Genomic DNA, 18,621 nt, shown 5'->3' with positions numbered 1-18,621 from the left:
TGGGGCATAAATATTTATGAAGGGGATTCTTTCCCCTGTATCTCTTTCCTCTAGGAGATCCATCGCCCAGGATTTCATCTTTATTTTTTCAACCAAGGTGAAATTCTTTTTTGACCAAAATACATCGAGCCCTCCAGAGGCTCCCCTAGATGACTAGATGAACCCAGAGCAATCTTTCCAGAAATTTTCAGCTTCTCTTAGTATCTTCGCTTCCTCTAACTTTGTTTCTTGAAGAAACACCACCATTGGAGATTCTTGTTTGATTATGTCTCTTACTGCTAGGATTTTAGCAGGGTTTCCTATCCCCCTTATATTCCAGGATATTACTTTCATTACTTATGAATGGAAGGGGAGAATCCACCATCCTTTCCTTCTTTGTTTATCCTTTTCCCCTTGAGAATTTCTGAAATGATTGTTTGGTTTCCAAGTTTTTTGTTTAGTTCAGCTTCTTTTTCTCATTGTTCCCTCTTGTTTGGCCTTCCTTTTCTCTTTGAGGGGTCTGTTTCCTGACTGCTACATTCATCTGCCCAAGATAAATTTTGAGTCATATTTTGAGTGATAACTCTTTCTGTGTCCTTATGCATACTGCCAGGGATGATACTCGGTTGATCAGGTGCTTGAGCAGCCTTAGGAGGGGTAGCTTCACACCCACCTTCCTTTGGATTACTCTTTGCTACTATTTCACCTTCTTCGACTACCAAAACCTCCTCCACGCTTGTCCTTTCGACTTGTTGGAGGGGAGTTTCCAATTCATCTTCACTTAATACTTTGAAGGGATTTGAGGAGGAAGGAGTTGTGATGTTGGCTACAGTTTCTCGAGGCTTTGGAATTGTTCCTTTTCCTTTTAGGGCTCTTTTTGGTTTTCTCCATTGCTTCTCCTAAGCAGCGAGAGCCTCCATACTTTTATCTTTCCTAGAATTGGCGCAAACTCTAGCAAAGTGGCCATAATCATGGAAATGTCTGCATTTGAAAGGTATTTGTTCATAGTCCAAAATTTGTCTATGCTTCCATTCCCCCAGATTTAGATTGATTTCCACAGGCAAATTGGGAGCCTTTGGGTTTAGACTTGTCCAAGAATTTCCCCACCCCATTGCCAATAGCTCTGCAACAATCATCACTCCAGTAGGAGATTGGAAGTCGCAGAAGTTTAACCCACACTGGAATAGCAGTGGGAATGTCCTCGTCTAGATTGAAGTCCAGAGTCCATTTATTCAAATACATTCCTCTAGAGCCGAAGAAGTATGGCCCGTTTCAAAACACTACATCTCTTTCCTCTTTTATTTCAAACAAAAAAATGAAAAACCCATTACCCACTATCGAGAGAGAAATCTCTCCCTTCATCATTGGCTTCCATGATTTTCCTATCCAAACTTCCATCGACCTTGGAGAAGGCCACATACCTGTGAATTTACCTATCAGTGCTTTCTCGACATAAGCCATGGAAATGCATCGTGCTCCATCCGGAAGAGAAACATTCTTATTATCATTATTTGGCTTAACGAATTTGGACGCGACTACAACTGACTGTGCGCGATTGGGGAGGGAAGCCACTAGGGATTGGAAGGCGACATCGACAAAGAAGTCAGTTAAAGGTGGAGAGAGACCCTCCCCCTCCTTGGGGGCCATTGAACTAGCCGACAAAGGCGGTAGCAGAGGGAACCTATGAGTTCAGAGTTGACCTCTCGGTCCCCAAATACAAGTCTAATATTCTTATTCTTAATCATTAATACTTTATATGTTTTTTAGTTTGAAAGAAATATAAAATAAATAAATAAATAATTCTTTTATATTTAATATAGAATTATATATATTTTATTTAGTTTATAAGAAAAATAAATAATTCTTTAATATAAATTTGATATTTTGAACGACTTTGTTCCTCTCCATTTGGTCGGGATTCAACAAAGCACACTCTTTCGTCTCAACACTTTGAAGGACTCAATCCTCGAGTCCACACCAAAGGATTTTAGGGGATATTACGGATTGGCCAATTACTGGAGTTTGCATAGAAAACGCCCAATGCATATACTATAAACCACTTCTTATTTGTGTTTTATTTTCGTTAATTTACAAAATGTTTCCAAATTAAAACAGTTGATACCTCTTAAGATATGGTAAAGTATAGATTTACACTGATACTGATACAAAATGAGATCCTGCAATTTATCTCGTGAAGGGTCATTGCTAAGAAAAAACAACAAACTGGGCCAAGTATACGTGCAATGACAAAGAAAGATGTTATTAAATCCAGCAATTATGATGCAATGCAATATATATTTGTTGCAAGCCAAAGAACAATAGGCGATTTTGAGGCACTACTTATACAAAGATTCACGAATGACAATAAAGCATTATTCGAAACAGAGGAAAACAAATCTTATATATTCTTTCTTCCATTCGCGAGAAAAACAAATCTCATATATTATTTCTTCCATTGGCCAGACAAAAATGTCATCCAGTTCTAACATTGCACTGTAGTTGTAGATTTTATATATAGGAGAGGGAAAAGAAGGTTATATGCTAACAAAAACCGTTGCATAAAAATATATAAGATATACATATCAAACCCATTTTATCAAAACATATATATGAAAAGGAGTTACTTAAAGGACCTTTCCTCCAAACTCTGATCACCCTCCCCAATTTATTAACATAAAAGAAAGTGTTTCAGACTTGCAGCTATTATTATTTGTATGTTTCATACTTGCAATTTAGAATCTTTGTGATCTCCTCGCACAGGACCTGCCAATCCCTATCACATTGACGGTTATTATCAGGGTGGTATGACACTATTGCTTTACAAAGAGACGCTTTTACATTTTCTATTGTACCCAGGCTTCCTAGCAGTCGTTTCTTCGGATCCGGATGGGTGTGGATGTTGTAAATGAAGCGCAAGAAAGGCTCTTCTCCCTTTTCTCCTTCCAACTTGATGACACTTATTTTTTCTGGAATCATTTGTGCGTCATGTTCATGTATCTCATTATACTCTCTACTCTCTTGCTCTACCATATCCTTCTGGTGTCCACTCACTTTTTGTGAGGAATATAAATACCACTCTGAGTTTTCTATCCGTGGGGACATTATGGCAAGGACAATTTTAGTGCTCTCAAAGTGATAATGATGTGCATCTTTCTTTAATTTCAAAACATGTGAGAATACTTTCCCAATATGACCTAAGGGGATAGCCTCACTCTCCAGATCTTTGTCTCTGTTGAGCAAAATAGAACTCTTATATCAGTCAACCATATCCCATACTAGTTCCATGATGATGGCTTCATCGTCCAATAATGCCTTCTTAAGTAACTCATCTCCCTCGGATCGAGCCCAAACCGATTCACATATGGATTGATACAATAATACTTTCTCTTTCAACGCCTCCGTTTCTTCTATCAGCTTGGTGTCTCCAGTCGATATTGTAATGGCTTCCCACTTGATTAATGGCAGATAGTAATCCCTCATTGAAATCAAACATCGCTTGTAACCATGTTCGACTTCTAGCCCTAATCCTTCATTGTCCCCATCCTTAATGCATTTAATCCCCTGTTTGAAGAGGAATTCAACGTAAATCTTGTAAAGTAGAGCTCTGAATTTCTTTATGTTTGGGAATGAGCTGCTAGATGTGGCATTTTCCATCAATCCACAAACCTCAACCAAAACGGGTTCGAAACATGTGGTATAAGTACACAGTTTTCCATTAACCCACTCAATTATTCTCTTGAGACTATCTTCTACCTATGTTAACCATATTGCCGGATTACACATTCCACATTGAATAACCATCAAATAATTTTCTACAGTCTTTAACACAAGGTGTTTAGCAGTCCGTATTGTAGTCAAAACTTCATTTCCTTCCTCCTCTTCATTCATATATATCTTCGATTCAGCTTTGCCCCATACCCAGTTCACCGCACCTAAATTTTTATAGAAGGAAGCTATATTGCCTGAGTTTCCGCATCTTGTAATGTTGAGAGCCTCTTCACATAGCTCACGGGCTTTGCCCAGTTTATCCCTGAGGAGGAAAGGACTGTAATGGCCACTAGACACTTGGCAGTATAGTTCATTGCCTTTTTTTTCTCAAAGTCTCGCAAGTGACTGTTTTCTTGGACGTTAATGAACAACTTGAATGATTTTCTTTCCTACTCCATTCTTGATATTGGGTGCATGAAATATTTCTCTCTGGTGTGATATTTCTCCTTTTCAGCTTCATGACATGAAACAAATTTCTTGGGCGTTTTCCTGGCAGTCTTTCTTTTACCTTTGGCTACAGTGTCGGAACTCAGCGTCCCAACCTCTTTTCTGGTTCACTTTCTTGCTAGACATTATTGTGCAGCCACCTGCCATACAATGGAGATATCAATATTTTTTCACTCTTTCCACGAGTTTTACTTTTTTCATTGATATATAAAACATCTTCTTTCATTGATATATAAAAAGTTTTACTTGTTTCATTGATATATAAAACATCTTCTTTCATTGATATATAAAAGGAGTTACATATTCAAAGTTCCGATATCCACAAGGAAACCAATCGGGACCAATCCAGATGCAAAGCCCCATAAGGATGGCATGGCAAAGTCCTCTGTTAACAAATAACTAGCTGAAACAAATATCTGATATGAAGAACAATCAAAAAGCACACGAAGCACTAAGAAGCACTCCTATACCAGATATCAAAATAGGGACAAACCGCCAGGATGAGAAACACTCCACGAGCTTTATTTGAAAATCAAGCATGCTCAATTTTATAATGATATCAACAGAGCAAAGGTATTCAGCTAGTGCCAGAACACATTCTGCATTGTGTCTCAACTACTTCAAAATAACATATTTTTGCATACACTTCCAAATTCCGGAGGCCATGTCTCAGAGGACATCTACTTTACATTATGCATTGTGTCACAACTACTTCCAAACACATACTTTGAATAATCATACACTTTCAAATTATGGACACTGGATTTCAAAGGGAATAATAACATATTGAGTAGAAAGTTTTGCATTGTTTATCCTGGGTTAAGTATTATACTTCAAATTCTCTTGTGGCTTGCTATGGCCCTATATCTCATAAATGGTATCATGGATAACATATGTTAACTTACTAATAGAACTTTTTCTCCTTTCAATTCCTTGAATGGATGGATGTAATTACGTTGATAGGCTTTTTATGGTGAGGTTCCTTCTCACGACATTGTAGCATATTCGTCGGCCTTCAAAGAGTATACCATTTCGACGGTGTGATTGACCATGGGCTTCCGATCTCCGATTTGCTCTGCCCAAAGTTTTTTTATTCTTAATAACCGCACGCCAGCGACATGGTAGAGTTTGACATCATGCCTGTGGAAAGGATGTTATGTCATAAAGCCAGTGAGTGGTGCCTTCCAAGGCTAAGCCCTTTAGGTTAGGACAGGGGGTCGATTCTTTAGAATACTACGCTACAAATTGTTCCAATGTGTAATGCATGGGACCACATCACACGCGCCTAGGCCTTTATAATATCACTGAATCGCAATCGGTGATTTCACAATGTAGCATTTGGTTGCAGTCCCAAAACTTGCGATCTCCGATGAGTGACGTGGCCTGATCTACGTGGAGAGGAAATGAGTGAAGCCCCAAATCAGAGCCCTCTCTATCGATGATTTCTAATGAGAGGTCTAACATTGGTGCACGACATGTCAATTCGTCGATTTCCGATTGCCGATCACCTTCTGCTTTTGGGCCTTGGTCCTATGGCTCTTCACGTGACTGCAGTCTAGCTCTTGTATCAAAGCCCTTCACTCGGATGTTTCACTTCGATGCATAATACGCCTCAACCAGTGATCACTGATCTCCCATACGTGACGTCACAACTGCCACATATCTACCATGTATCACCCTTTGAATAATCCCACGTGCCACCCTTGATTCATTTGAACTCTTTATGACCATGGTGCTAGCCCCCAAATCAGAGTCCTCTCTATCAGCGATTTTCAATCGGAAGTGTAACCTTGGTGCATAGAATGTCAATTCTTCGATTGCCGATCGCCAATCACCTTCTACATTTGGGCCTTGGTCCAGTGGATCTTCACGTGATCACAGTCTAACCCCTATATCAGAGCCCTTCAATCAAAGGTGTCACTTTGATGCAAAATACGACTCAACCTCCGATCGTTGATCTACCATATGTGACGCCATCATTGCCATGTATCTTCCACGTGTCACTATTTTAATAATGCCACGTGCTGCCCTATTTTTTCATGTTGTGAGCCTTGAAACTATCAAACCCGCCTGCCATGTGTCAACCTTGTTGGCACATCGTGATGACATCAGTCTCCCCGTGTCACTTGTCGTAACCAATCGCTAGCTTTAACACGCCCCTTAACGCATCCAGTTGTTGTTAGCCACGTGTCTCTTAACAGAGCCAGTGTTTTTGTTGCCACGCGTCCCTTTGGGAGGAGAGAGAAAAGCCCCGAGCTTCTTTGGTTTTGCAGACAAATCCTTTCTTAATTTGTTATCATCCATCCCAACACTTTAACACTAGCGGCCCATTGTCGGCGATTTCCTCGTATATCGCAACTCGCAATATTGACACTTTTAAGATGTGGCCCTTTCTCGGAAAATTCCCCTTGAGAGAAGATGTGATTTTCTATTGGATTTCTTTTCATATCTCTGTAGGGTTCGAATATCGGAACAAATAGCAATCTCCGAAGTCAGAAGTCAAAACTTGAAAAAATAGGGAATTTGGAGGCCGACAAGGATCGCTAGATATATGAAACAGATAAGGCAGTGATACCTCGAACCTACGGGACATTCCTGTTGGTCTATTGGTCGAATGAACCCGTTTATAATAGAGTTATATCAGAGTAATAACATTGCGGAAATTCTTTTCGAAATTTCCAATACTTGTAGCATTGGTCCTGTATAATAATAAACAAATATATAGATTCTGAATCTTCGAACTATGCCCCGATCATTTTATCATACCAAACTTAAATGTGAAATCACATCTCCCCCTTATCGTAGCTTTTGGAATAAGACCTCCGATAAAATCCATTGTCTATGCATGTTTCTTTCTCTCGCTATCTATTTTATTCATTAATTATCGCTGGTTAGCCAACTATGTGCATTTACTATCGTTTTATTCTCCCTCGTAGAAATATCGCATGTTTTACACCCTTGTACAGAAGCAAATTAATATGATCGATCGGCCTTTTTTTTCCACAGATTTCCAAAATATTTCTTTTGGTGTCAAGGTTTCCATGCCCAAAAAATCCGATATATATTTAATCAATATGCCACATTTTTTTAACGATTGCAACTTAAAACCTTTGTACGCATCTTGGTCTTGAAGGTTACTCTATTCAGTGATCTAATTAATGGACCAACCACATGCGTTTATTTTAGCTTCATTATCGCTCGCACGAAATTGATATGTTTTATGCCCGCGATACTTTATTATATGTCTTTATTCAAGCGAGCCACATAGATATGTCGGATTGGACTTTCGACTTGCAAGATTTCGAAAAGGATTCTTCTCATGTCAAAGTTTCAAAATCCTGAAAATTCCATGTATATTTAATCAATATGTCACAATTTCCTTTGATTAAGGTTTGAAACTTATCCACACATCTTGACATCGATCACTGTTCTATTCAATAATCTAATTAATAGACTGCCTATGTGCATTTATTCTCACTTTACTCTCGCTCGGACGAGCATCTCTGTCATTGTCTGTCATTGGTAACCCCAAGACCTTTGCCACATGTCGTAACTCTGATTTATTGCTCCCTCTGGTTAGCTTGTAAATGGGTGTGCGCTCTATTTAGCCTCTTCACATCGCACTATTATGTTGATTCACCGAGTTGCATTTTTTGCTGTTGTGTTATTGCTAGTCTCTTGCCGTTTCTCTCATTGTTTCTATTGCATGTCGTGCCATTTCCTTCAATCAAATAATTGCCTCGGAATTTCAATAACAAATAAGTGAGAATCAAGAACTTGCTAACGATATCGTCTTCTACACTCAAATGGAAAGTATCAATGTTTTCATACAATGTAGATAGCTTAGAATATTATGTGCATTGTCATGACATACAACACACCCGCATGTAGAGTTTCTGAAACGCCATATATAGACAACCAACTTTCTATGCTTAAACATTTCAATTTTTCTTTCGCTTCACCTTTGACTATTGGTAACAATCTAAATTGTAAATCTTTCTTATTCCATTTGGCTCCAAGTATGCCAATCCTTTGAATGATCGTGCTCACTTCTTTATTTTTGCTTCTCTTCCAATGTTCACAACGTTTTACGGGCTTTCACCTTTCAAGACACCTCCTTACCTCGTCATCTTGGAAGTTGTCTTGACAACGAATTCCATCACTTTGTTGCTCGCTGACTCTACAACGATCCAACCATTGCTCCAAATTGTTGAACTCGACCTTCTTGCTTCCACAAAGACATCGTCCCAACGCTACCACATTTCCCTCTCTGACAGTACCTCTCAGCATAGAACTTTGCTTCTGTCTTCTTACAATGGCGATGTCATCTTTGGTGCCCTCCAATTGGGCTCAATTATCATTCTCAAAGAAGTCATTTGCACTTTTTTGCACAGCTATGCGTATGTTGACTCTTCACCATATTCTTGATGTTTTCTTGTTCCTTCCCTCTCTCCACCACTTTCACTCTGACTAATGCCGCGTTGCTTTTCTCTTTCTTTCCTTCTTTTCAGGACTCTACAAATTATTGAACTGGAAGTTCTCGAACATCATGCAACTTTGATTGGGGACCCGGACCTTCTTCAAATTTTACAAATGTCGACATACCAACCCGACTCTTCAACATCCCCTGCCCCCGCCTCATCTACTATAGCTTCGACACAAGATTTTGCGTCATCATCAACTCAGTTGTCCTCTGCTCTATCTGCTGCCATTGCATTAATGGCGCTAATCCACTATCATAAAAGATGGTCAATCTAGAATAGAGTGCTTGGAAAAACATCCGTTCGCTCCTACTACAATGCTCGAGGCTCCGGAAAAGTATTTGGATTTGACTTCGTTGATTCTACCAATGATACAATCCATCTCTCTGCCTTCGACGATCTGATTGATTCTTTGCATGACCCTGTCCAAATTGGGAAGCTTCACATGGTTTCAAATGGCACTGTGAAACCAACAAACACAAATTACAACCATCTGAATAGCAAATGGGAAGTCTCCCTCTCTGCAACTTCCACTATTGAACCTTCCTTAGATGATGTTCCAACAATTCCTTTCCACCATTTCCATTTTAAATCTATAGATGAAATCAGATCTGCAAACCTCAGCTCAATTGTCGACATCATTGGCATTGTCAGGTCCACTTCTCCAACTTCCACCATTCATCGAAGAGATGGCTCTGAAACACCTAGGAAAAATCTCAACTTGGAAGACATGTCTGTCTATAGTATCAACATCACCCTATGGGGAGAGCATTGCCACACCTTGGGCAAGCAACTCATTGAACTCGCCTCTTCTAGTGTTTCGATCATGCTTGCAATCAAACGGGGTTGCATAGCCGAAATTAATGGAAGAACTATTAGGACTATCTCAACCATCAACCTCATGCTAGATCCCGGAATTCCAAAGACTGGACCACTCCAATCATGGTTTCATATGATCAATGACCCATTTAATCATATCCATATAAGGCAAGATGCTTCGTTGAGCATCAATTCTATGGAGAAACAAATTTGCCACATCAATGTATGTAATCTCTGTATGTAGCAAAAGGGTTCTCGTAGCAACCGGGAATAGACTTTGGAGAAATGTTTGCTCCGGTAGCCATATTGGATACTATAAGAGAAGTTCTAGCCACAGCAGCTCAGAGCAAGTGGAAAGTATATCAGATGGATGTGAAATCAGTGTTCTTGAATGGAATTCTAGAAGAAGAAATTTATGTACAACAACCTCAAGGATATGAAGTTGAAGGTAAAGAAGATAAAGTTTATAGGTTGAAGAAAGTGCTCTATGGACTCAAGCAAGCGCCTAGAGCTTGGTATAGCGGAATCGACAGCTACATGATTAAAAATGGATTTTGCAGAAGTAACATTGAACCTACCTTGTACATAAAGGTAAATGAGCATGGACAAATTCGATTGTTTACTTTCTTTTTTTTCCCATAGGAAATAACTGAGCTGATCATTAACCCCGAAGGGGATCAAGCCCCGCGGCCTACTAGCTGAGCCTAATCCCAAGGGCGTCGACCATGACCCCCCGATCTGCGAGGTACTTTAACAACGGGGATTCGACCGGTTGAGCTAACCCTTGGGGCTTTTTTTATTGTTTGCTTATATGTTGATGACATGATTTTTACAAGGGATTTTGAATTAGATGAATTTAAAATAGCCATGATGAAAGAATTTGAGATGACAGATCTTGGTCTCATGAAATATTTTTTTGGCATAGAAGTTTAGCAATCTTAAAAAGATTTTTTATTTGCCAAAATAAATATGCTAGAGATTTTCTAAAAAGATTCAAGATGGAAAATTGCAAACATGTCCCTACACCACTTGCAACAGGTACAAAGTTCAGCGATGATGATGAAGGATCAGAGATCAATCCAATTCTATTCAAAAGATTGGTTGGCAGCCTCATCTATCTCACAACTACAAGACCGGATATTATGCAAGGAGTAAGTTTGATTTCCAAATTTATAGAGACTCCAAAAGACACACATTGTAGTGCAGGAAAAATAATTTTGAGATATATAGCAAGAACTAAAGATTGTGGCATAAGGTATGCAAACACAGGAAATAAGGATCTGATTCGATATACATATAGTGATTTTGCAAGTAGTTTGGATGATAGGAAGAGGAGTTTTGGTTATGTGTTCCATCTTGGATCAATTGTGATAACATGGGCATCTAAGAAGCAACCTATTATGACACTTCCATTAGCAGAAGCAGAGTATGTAGCAGCGACATCAACATGTCAAGCAGTGTTGTTAAGAAAAGTGTTTGATGGACTCAAGCAGAAACAACAAGGATCAACAACAATATATTGTGACAATACCTCAACGATTAAACTATCCAAAAATAATGTGTTTCATCAAAAGAGCAAGCATGTTGATACCAGATATCAGTTTATTAAAGAACTTGTAAGAAATGAAGAAATTCACTTGAAGCCTTGTAAATCTAGTGATCAATTTACCGATATATTTACTAAGTCATTAGCAAAAGATGTGTTTGAATTTCATAGAAGAAACTTTGTTGTTGTAAGTGTAACTAAGACATAGACAAGCAAACATGTTTGAGTTGTTATGAGTGAGTTTTAGTTTAGCGATCGTAATTAAAGGAGAGTGTTAAAATAAGCTAATTACCTTAGCACGAGGAGTTTGCTAAAATTAGAGAGTCAATTCAGTGAGTGTTGAATCAAGTCGAGTTAAGTGGAAAAAGAATTTAGTGTGTGGTTGCATATCAAGTTATTTTTGGCGCCTGTCAAAAAATGTTAAATACCCTTCATAGAGTCCATTGTAATAATCAAATTTTGTGTGATGAATAGAAGAAAGTAGCACGTGTTGTGTGTGAAAATTATATTTTTAGAGAAGAAATTTAATAATTAGACAAAGTCGAAAAAAAACCACCGCAACTCTCTGTAGCAATCCATTTAAACTTCGACAGTTATTTGTTTATTTTTAACTCATACATTATCGAATGTTTAAATGTGCAAATAGAGATAAATATTTTTAATTTTGGTTTAAAAATCTTATTGATCAATTAATTTATAGTTTTATTGCAATCTTCCCTATGATCCATTTGTGTAATGACCTGAAAGCAAAGTTGTAGGTGGCAGAGTGGACCGTTTCAAAATTCTTGTGATCATTTCAGGGGAAGGTTGAGTGGTGCGTGTAAGTGGGAGCTATGGTAACGACAACATGCACATTATGATGCAGCCCCCGTCGATTTCCGTGAACTTCGTGGACTGGAGCAAGATTTTCAGACTCCACATGAAGCGCCTAAAAGAAAAGTCGTAGTCTCTCTGCTGGCTTAGAATTGGGTAGGGATTTACGTCGTGAACTCTCCGCAATTCTAATATCTCACAAGTTTTTCAAAAATAAAAATCCCCTTGGCCAAAAAGGGAGAAATTTAATAATTAGGCGACGCCGAAAGGAAACCACTGCAACCTCCTCTGAAGTTGAGGAAGATGAGGACGACTGCTAGATGCTTGCCCCGCACGAGTATCTCGCTCGCGAGCAGGGCTGAGGCTCGAGTTAAGTTAGGTGTCCTCTCAAGGTGCCCAACACCACATGACGACAACCTGTCTTCCAACGCTCTGGTGCCGAAGTTAAGTAAGGTGCCCAGCCACATGACGACAACATCTGTCTTAGAAGGCATCGGAAGGACCCTCGAAGTGAGGGATATTAAACAGGATTTGAAACAAATCACAGGGCGAACGGGTTCTCAGCACTTTGAGGGACTCGATCCTCGAGTTCACACCAAAGGATTTTAAGGGCGGGCTATTACGGATTGGCCAAGTATTTGAATTCGCACTGAAAACGTGAAATGCATATACTATAAACCACTTCTTATTTGTTTTTCATTTTCTTTAATTTACAAAATGTTTCCAAATTAGAACCGTTGATACCTCTTAAGATATGGTGAAGTATAGATTTACACTGATACTGATACAAAATGAGATCCTGCAATTTATCGCGGGAAGGGTCATTGCCAAAAAAATAAAAACGAACTGGGCCAAGTATATGTGCAATGACAAAAAAAGATGTTCAGCAATTATATTGATGCAATGCAATATATATTTGCTGCAACGCAAAGAACAGCAGGCAACTTTGAGGCACTACAATATACAAAGATCCACGACTGACAATAAAGCATCATTCCAAACAGAGGCAAACAAATCTTATATATTATTTCTTCCATTCACCAAACAAAAAGGTCATCCAGTTCTAACATTGAACTGTAGCTGCAGATTTTATATATAAGAGAGGAAAAAAAAGATTCTATGCTGACAGAAACCGTTGCACAAAAATTATAAAAGACACATCTCAAACCCATTTCATCAAAACATATATATGAAAAGGAGTTACTTAGAGGACCTTTCCTCCAAACTCTGATCACCCTCCCCAGTTTTTTAACATAAAAGAAAAGTGTTTCAGACTTGCAGCTATTATTATTTATATATTTCATACTTGCAATTTAGAATCTTTGTGATCTCCTCGCACAGGACCTGCCAATCCCTATCACATTGACGGTTATTATCAGGGTGGTATGACACTATTGCTTTACGAAGAGACGCTTTTATATTTTCTGTTGTACCCAGGCTTCCCAGAAGTCGTTTCTTCGGATTTGGATGGGCATGGATGCTGTAAATGAACCGCAAGAAAGACTCTGGTCCCTTTTCTCCTTCCAACTTGATGACGCTTATTTTTTCTGAGATCCTTTGTGCGTCATGTTCATGTCTCTCGTTATACTCTCTGGTCTCTTGCTCTACCATATCCACCTGGTGTTCACTCACCTTTTGTGAGGAATATAAATACCACTCGGAGTTTGCTATCCGCGGGGACATTATGGCAAGCGCAATTTTAGTACTCTGAAAGTGATAATGATGGGCCTCTTTCTTTAATTTCAGAACATCTGAGAATACTTTCCCAATCCGGCCTAAGGAGATGGCCTCAGTCTCCAGATCTTTGTCTCTGCTGAGCAAAATAGAATGCTTATACCAGTCAACAGTATCCCATACCAGTTCCATGCTGATGGTTTCATCGTCCAATAATGCCTTCTTAAGTAACTCATCTCCCTGGGATCGAGCCTGAACCGATTCACATATGGATTGATACAATAATACTTGCTCTTTCAACGCCTCCATTTCTTTTATCGCCTCGCTGTCTCCAGTCGAGATGGCAATGGCTTCCCACTTGGTTAATGGCAGATAGCAATCCCTCATTGAACTCAAACATCTCTTGTAACCATGTTCGACTTCAACCATTAATCCTTCATTGTTTTCATCCTTAATGCATTTAATCCCCTCTTTGAAGAGGAATTCAACGTAAATCTTGTAAAGTAGAGCTCCTAATTTCTTTCTGTTTGGGCATGAGCTGCTAGACTTGGCATTTTCCATCAATCCACAAACCTCAACCAAAACGGGTTCGAAACATGTGGTATAAGTAGACAGCTGTACATTAACCCACTCAATCATTCTCTTGAGGCTATCTTCTACCTGTGTTAACCATATTGCCGGCTTACACTTTCCGTATTGAATAGCCAACAAATAACTTTCTACACTCTTTGACACAAGGTGTTTAGCAGCCCGTATAGCAGTCAAAGCCTCATTTCCTTCGTCGTCTTCATTCATATATATCTCCCATTCAGCTTTGCCCCATACCCAGCTCACAGCACCTAAATTTTTATAGCAGGAAGCCATCTCGCCCGAGTTTCCGCAACTTGCAATGTCGAGAGCCTCTTCATATAGCTCACGGGCTTTGCCCAGCTTATGCCTGAGGAGGCAAGGACCGTAATGGCCATTAGACACTTGGCAGTATAGTTCATTGCCTTTTTTTCTCAGGGACTCGCAGGTGACTGTTCTCTTGGACATTAACGAACAACTTGAATGATTTTCTTTCCTGCTCGCAATCTTTATATTGGGTGCATGAAAGCTTTCTCTTTGGTGTGATATTTTCTCCTTTTCAGCTTCATGACATGAAACGAATTCCTTGGGCGCTTTCCTCGCAGTCCTTCTTTTACCTTTGGGTACAGTTGAGAACTCAGCGTCCCGACCTCTTTTCTTGTTCACCTTCTTGCTAGACATTATTGGGCAGCCGCCTGCAAGACAATGGAGATATCAATATTTTTTCACTCTTTCCAGGAGTTTTACTTGTTTCATTGATATATAAAACTAACTTCTTTCATTGATATATAAAAGGAGTTACATATTCAAAGTTCTGATATCCACGAGAACTAAAAATGTTTATAGAGCAATATCTACAGACAAAAATCAGTGAAACCAATCGGGACCAAGCCAGGTACAAAGCCCCATAAGAACGACATGGCAGAGTCCTCTGTTAACAAATAACTAGCTGAAACAAAGATCTCAAATTAAGAACAATCAAAAAGCACACGAAGCACTAAGAGGCCCCTCCTATACCAGATATCAAAATAGGGACAAACCGCCAGGTTGAGAAACACTCCACGAGTTTTACTTGAAAAGCAGCGTGCTCAATTTTATAATGATATCAACAGAGCAAAGGAATTCGGCTATAGTTGCCGGAAGACATTCTGCATTGTGTCTCAACTACTTGAAAATAACATATTTTTGCATACGCTTCCAAATTCCGGAGGCCGCGTCTCAGAGGACATCTACTCTACATTCTGCATTGTGTCACAACTACTTCCAAACACGTACTTTAAATAATCATACGCTTTCAAATTATGGAGACTGGATTTCAAATGGAATAATAACATACTAGTAGAAAGTTTTGCAGTGTTTATCCTTGGTTAAGTATTATACTTCAAATTCTCCTATGGCTTGCTCTGGCCCTGTATCTCATAAATGGTATCATGGATAACATATGTTAACTTACTGTTAAAACCTTTTCTCCTTTCAATTCCTTGAATGGATGGATGTAGTGGATAAGTTCAGAGGACTCCAGCTCCTGCATTCTATTCTCTGTAACCCAGTTCATGACCAAATATAAGGCCTCCGCGAGTACTAAATATTTACACTTTTCCAAACATAACTCCCCCAAACATCACGTTCCATCAACATTCACTGCAACATTGCCATATCCCCACCAAACTTTTGAAGTTCCATCAACATTTACTGCAACGTTGCCAAATCCCCACCAAACTATTGAGATCATAGCATGTGAAATTAATTTATGAAAATGCCGAAATCTTGTCTCTTTGGAGTAGTCTACACAGGCAGGGGAACTGCCAGGAAATTGTAACTGGTGGGGAAACATTCCTATTCAGATGACCGAGAAAGGCGGTTGAGTGAAATAGCCACCTCGATGTGTGGAGCAACAAATAACGAGCCTTTAATGCACCCGATAGCGTCCATACATAACCAAGGTTCGTTCGCTGGGATGTGACGCCCTGACAGTACCAGACCGAGAAAGGCGGTGAAATAGCCACCTCCATGTGTGGGCAACAAATAACGAGCCTTTAATGCACCCGATAGCGTCCATACATAACCAAGGTTCGTTCGCTGGGATGTGACGCCTTGACAGTACCAGACCGAGAAAGGCCGTTGAGCGAAATGGCAAGAGCTAACCAGGTTGCCATAGGGCATTAAATGACCGTATGGCAGGCCCCTTTACCATGCATGCCCATTCTTTTCATCTCTACATCTATCGTTTTTCCGGCAGTGGGATGGCTCATCGCATCATAATTTTTCTGAGAATGGTGACTCACCACCTCTGAGCTGGCACCCGCTGTGCTGGGCAGAATTTTCAAACGAGCGCTTGCGCCAAAGAGTCATTTGCTCCATTCGCGCTCCCGTCGAGTTTCCTCTGCAACCCCTCGAGCACACACCGCTCCGCAAGTGTTGCTGGCTCTCCCACGCAGGTCCGCCCATGGTGCATATTCACGGCTGGCTGTGGGTCCCCCGGCGTAAGGTAAATTAACCTCTGTCCAAGTTTCTTATCAATGTTGTATGTGGCATCCCCATATTGCCAATCCCTGTAAATCCTCGATTTGTTCCATGTACTTACAAAACATGGCAATCTCAAAATAAATTTTGGCATACAAGGTCTTATTTTACATGACCATGGGCATAATATTTAAGATAAATGATCTCCTTATAAGCAAATCTGAATTCTTATGCTGTTTCTCCGAAAACTACATTTGAAGATATCGAAATTCTGTGCTCTTAGCTGGCAATTTAAGATTCTCTCAGCCTTTTTAATTTGGTGATTAAGACTAAATCCCATCCGCAGTAGTTTACATGTACTCAAGAATAAAATTGTTGACAACATTTAAGGCTAGAGTTTAGAAAATTTGGGTTGCATTAATCATAGAACAGTCAGACATGCTTTTCCTTTCTTGTACAACTATTACAATCTGGGTGGGGTAATATCCATTGTTCTGAATGTGTAACTTTTTCCGATACAAGAATTGAACACATTAATTTCAGGACACCAAAACAGTTTAAGATGAACTTTTCATCCCAGCATCTACTAGTTGCTCAATGACATCTACTAACATGCTCTCTGCTAGCATTTTTACTTGAAAAATTAATGGGCCAATCTTTGTTCTCAAAGTTTTCAATTTGTCATATGCTTCTTTTGCCCTTTTACTTGAGCCACAGTCGAATTTTCAATATTCAATACAGTAGTTGCATGGGCTTTTCACTTCTTAACCTTTCAGTTTCTACAACATCTTGTGGTGGTAAAGGGCTGGGCTTAGTACTACTTGCAATGCTCCATGACCCATTTTCCTTGTCAATGACAGCGTGTAGCTTCATAAGCTGAAAGCATCACCTCCAAAATGCTGCAGCAGACTTGTATGAGTTGGACATACTTCCAACCATAGATGCTCACTCATCCAAAAAAAAGATAAAAGGAAAAATTGATGTTAATGTTGCTAATGTTGCTACCACCACTGTAATGGAAGCATGGTCAGAATATGCACTGATACGATGTAAAAATGAAGGCTCGAATGCCTTCAAATGGATGGATTGTATTTTCCAATAGGAACGCTACTTTAAGCCTGTTGCAGAAAACAAGAGACGGAAGGTTGCTACCGCAGAGAGTCCAAAGGCTGGGAGCACATTTGTGAGAGAGTAATGAGAAATCTGCTAAGTAAACGTGCATTGTGGAGGACCTATTATGCCCACTGCATATTCCATTTTGCAGGGACCTGTAGATCTACCTGCATTACATAATTGCATCTAGTTAACTTTTCACCAATGGTCTAAGTAGTTTTTTGCTATGAGGGTATTATCTACAAAAAGGCAACATGTGGTCTATGGTGAACTTCAAAATGACAGAACAAAACCAACCCACATGAAAGATGACCATTAGAACTGTCTTACAGGCATGGATGACCATAAAAAATCAAGCATGATTACAAATATGAATCTCCGATGTTATAAATTTCAACAATAGCTCGAGACACAATGAATATCTTGATGCTAGAACAGCAGCGAGGTGAGTAGTTTGACTTCCATGTAGTCCCCGTTGAATCCTACTCCATTGATAGAAAAGCTATGTTAAGTAAATAATCAAGATTACTTCCATGTCTTCATAAAGTTGCCTCTTGTTGATAGAGATGTTGCTTGAGATGTTTGTCATGGAAATGAGGCAAATGACTTCCTGGATATTGCCTCTTGTTGATGGAGATCTGGATAAGCATAGGAGTGTTCTCTCTATTTGGAACCCTCCACCCAATGCAATCCCTCTTTCAAGATGTGAGCAGTGGCTTTGGAAAACACTAACAGTCAATTGCAATCGAAATCACTGGATATAGCAATGTTTTTGAAAATGTAACAGGAAAAACCATTTTCCAAGGTTTCTTTAGTCAATCTTACTAAAAGATGATATTTTGAATCCTTAGAATCCTTGATAACATGACAAGGTTTGTCTTAAATGGTTCATTTATTCTTGTCATGCTACATCCTTATTTTCATGAGCATGCATGCATTATTAACTCTTTA

General features: G+C 39.4%; 1 protein-coding gene across 1 annotated transcript; it reads right to left on the bottom strand.

The window, feature by feature from the left end:
- Positions 1 to 12,980: 12,980 nt before the first annotated feature.
- LOC149228377 (uncharacterized) lies at positions 12,981 to 15,816 on the bottom strand. Its single transcript, XM_089375679.1, has 2 exons — positions 15,548 to 15,816; positions 12,981 to 14,789 (listed from the first exon to the last, which is right to left on the bottom strand). Exon 2 carries the CDS (start codon positions 14,773 to 14,775, stop codon positions 13,141 to 13,143), a length of 1,635 nt encoding a protein of 544 aa, XP_089231805.1. The 5' UTR covers positions 14,776 to 14,789; positions 15,548 to 15,816; the 3' UTR covers positions 12,981 to 13,140.
- Positions 15,817 to 18,621: the final 2,805 nt, after the last annotated feature.

Source organism: Pinus tabuliformis, chromosome J, assembly GCF_031772625.1.
Source record: "Pinus tabuliformis cultivar Carrire ecotype Pingquan chromosome J, CPIR1, whole genome shotgun sequence".
Lineage (NCBI taxonomy): Eukaryota > Viridiplantae > Streptophyta > Pinopsida > Pinales > Pinaceae > Pinus > Pinus tabuliformis.
Note: the sequence above shows the minus strand (reverse complement) of the source record. Positions and strands in the feature narration are given on the sequence as shown.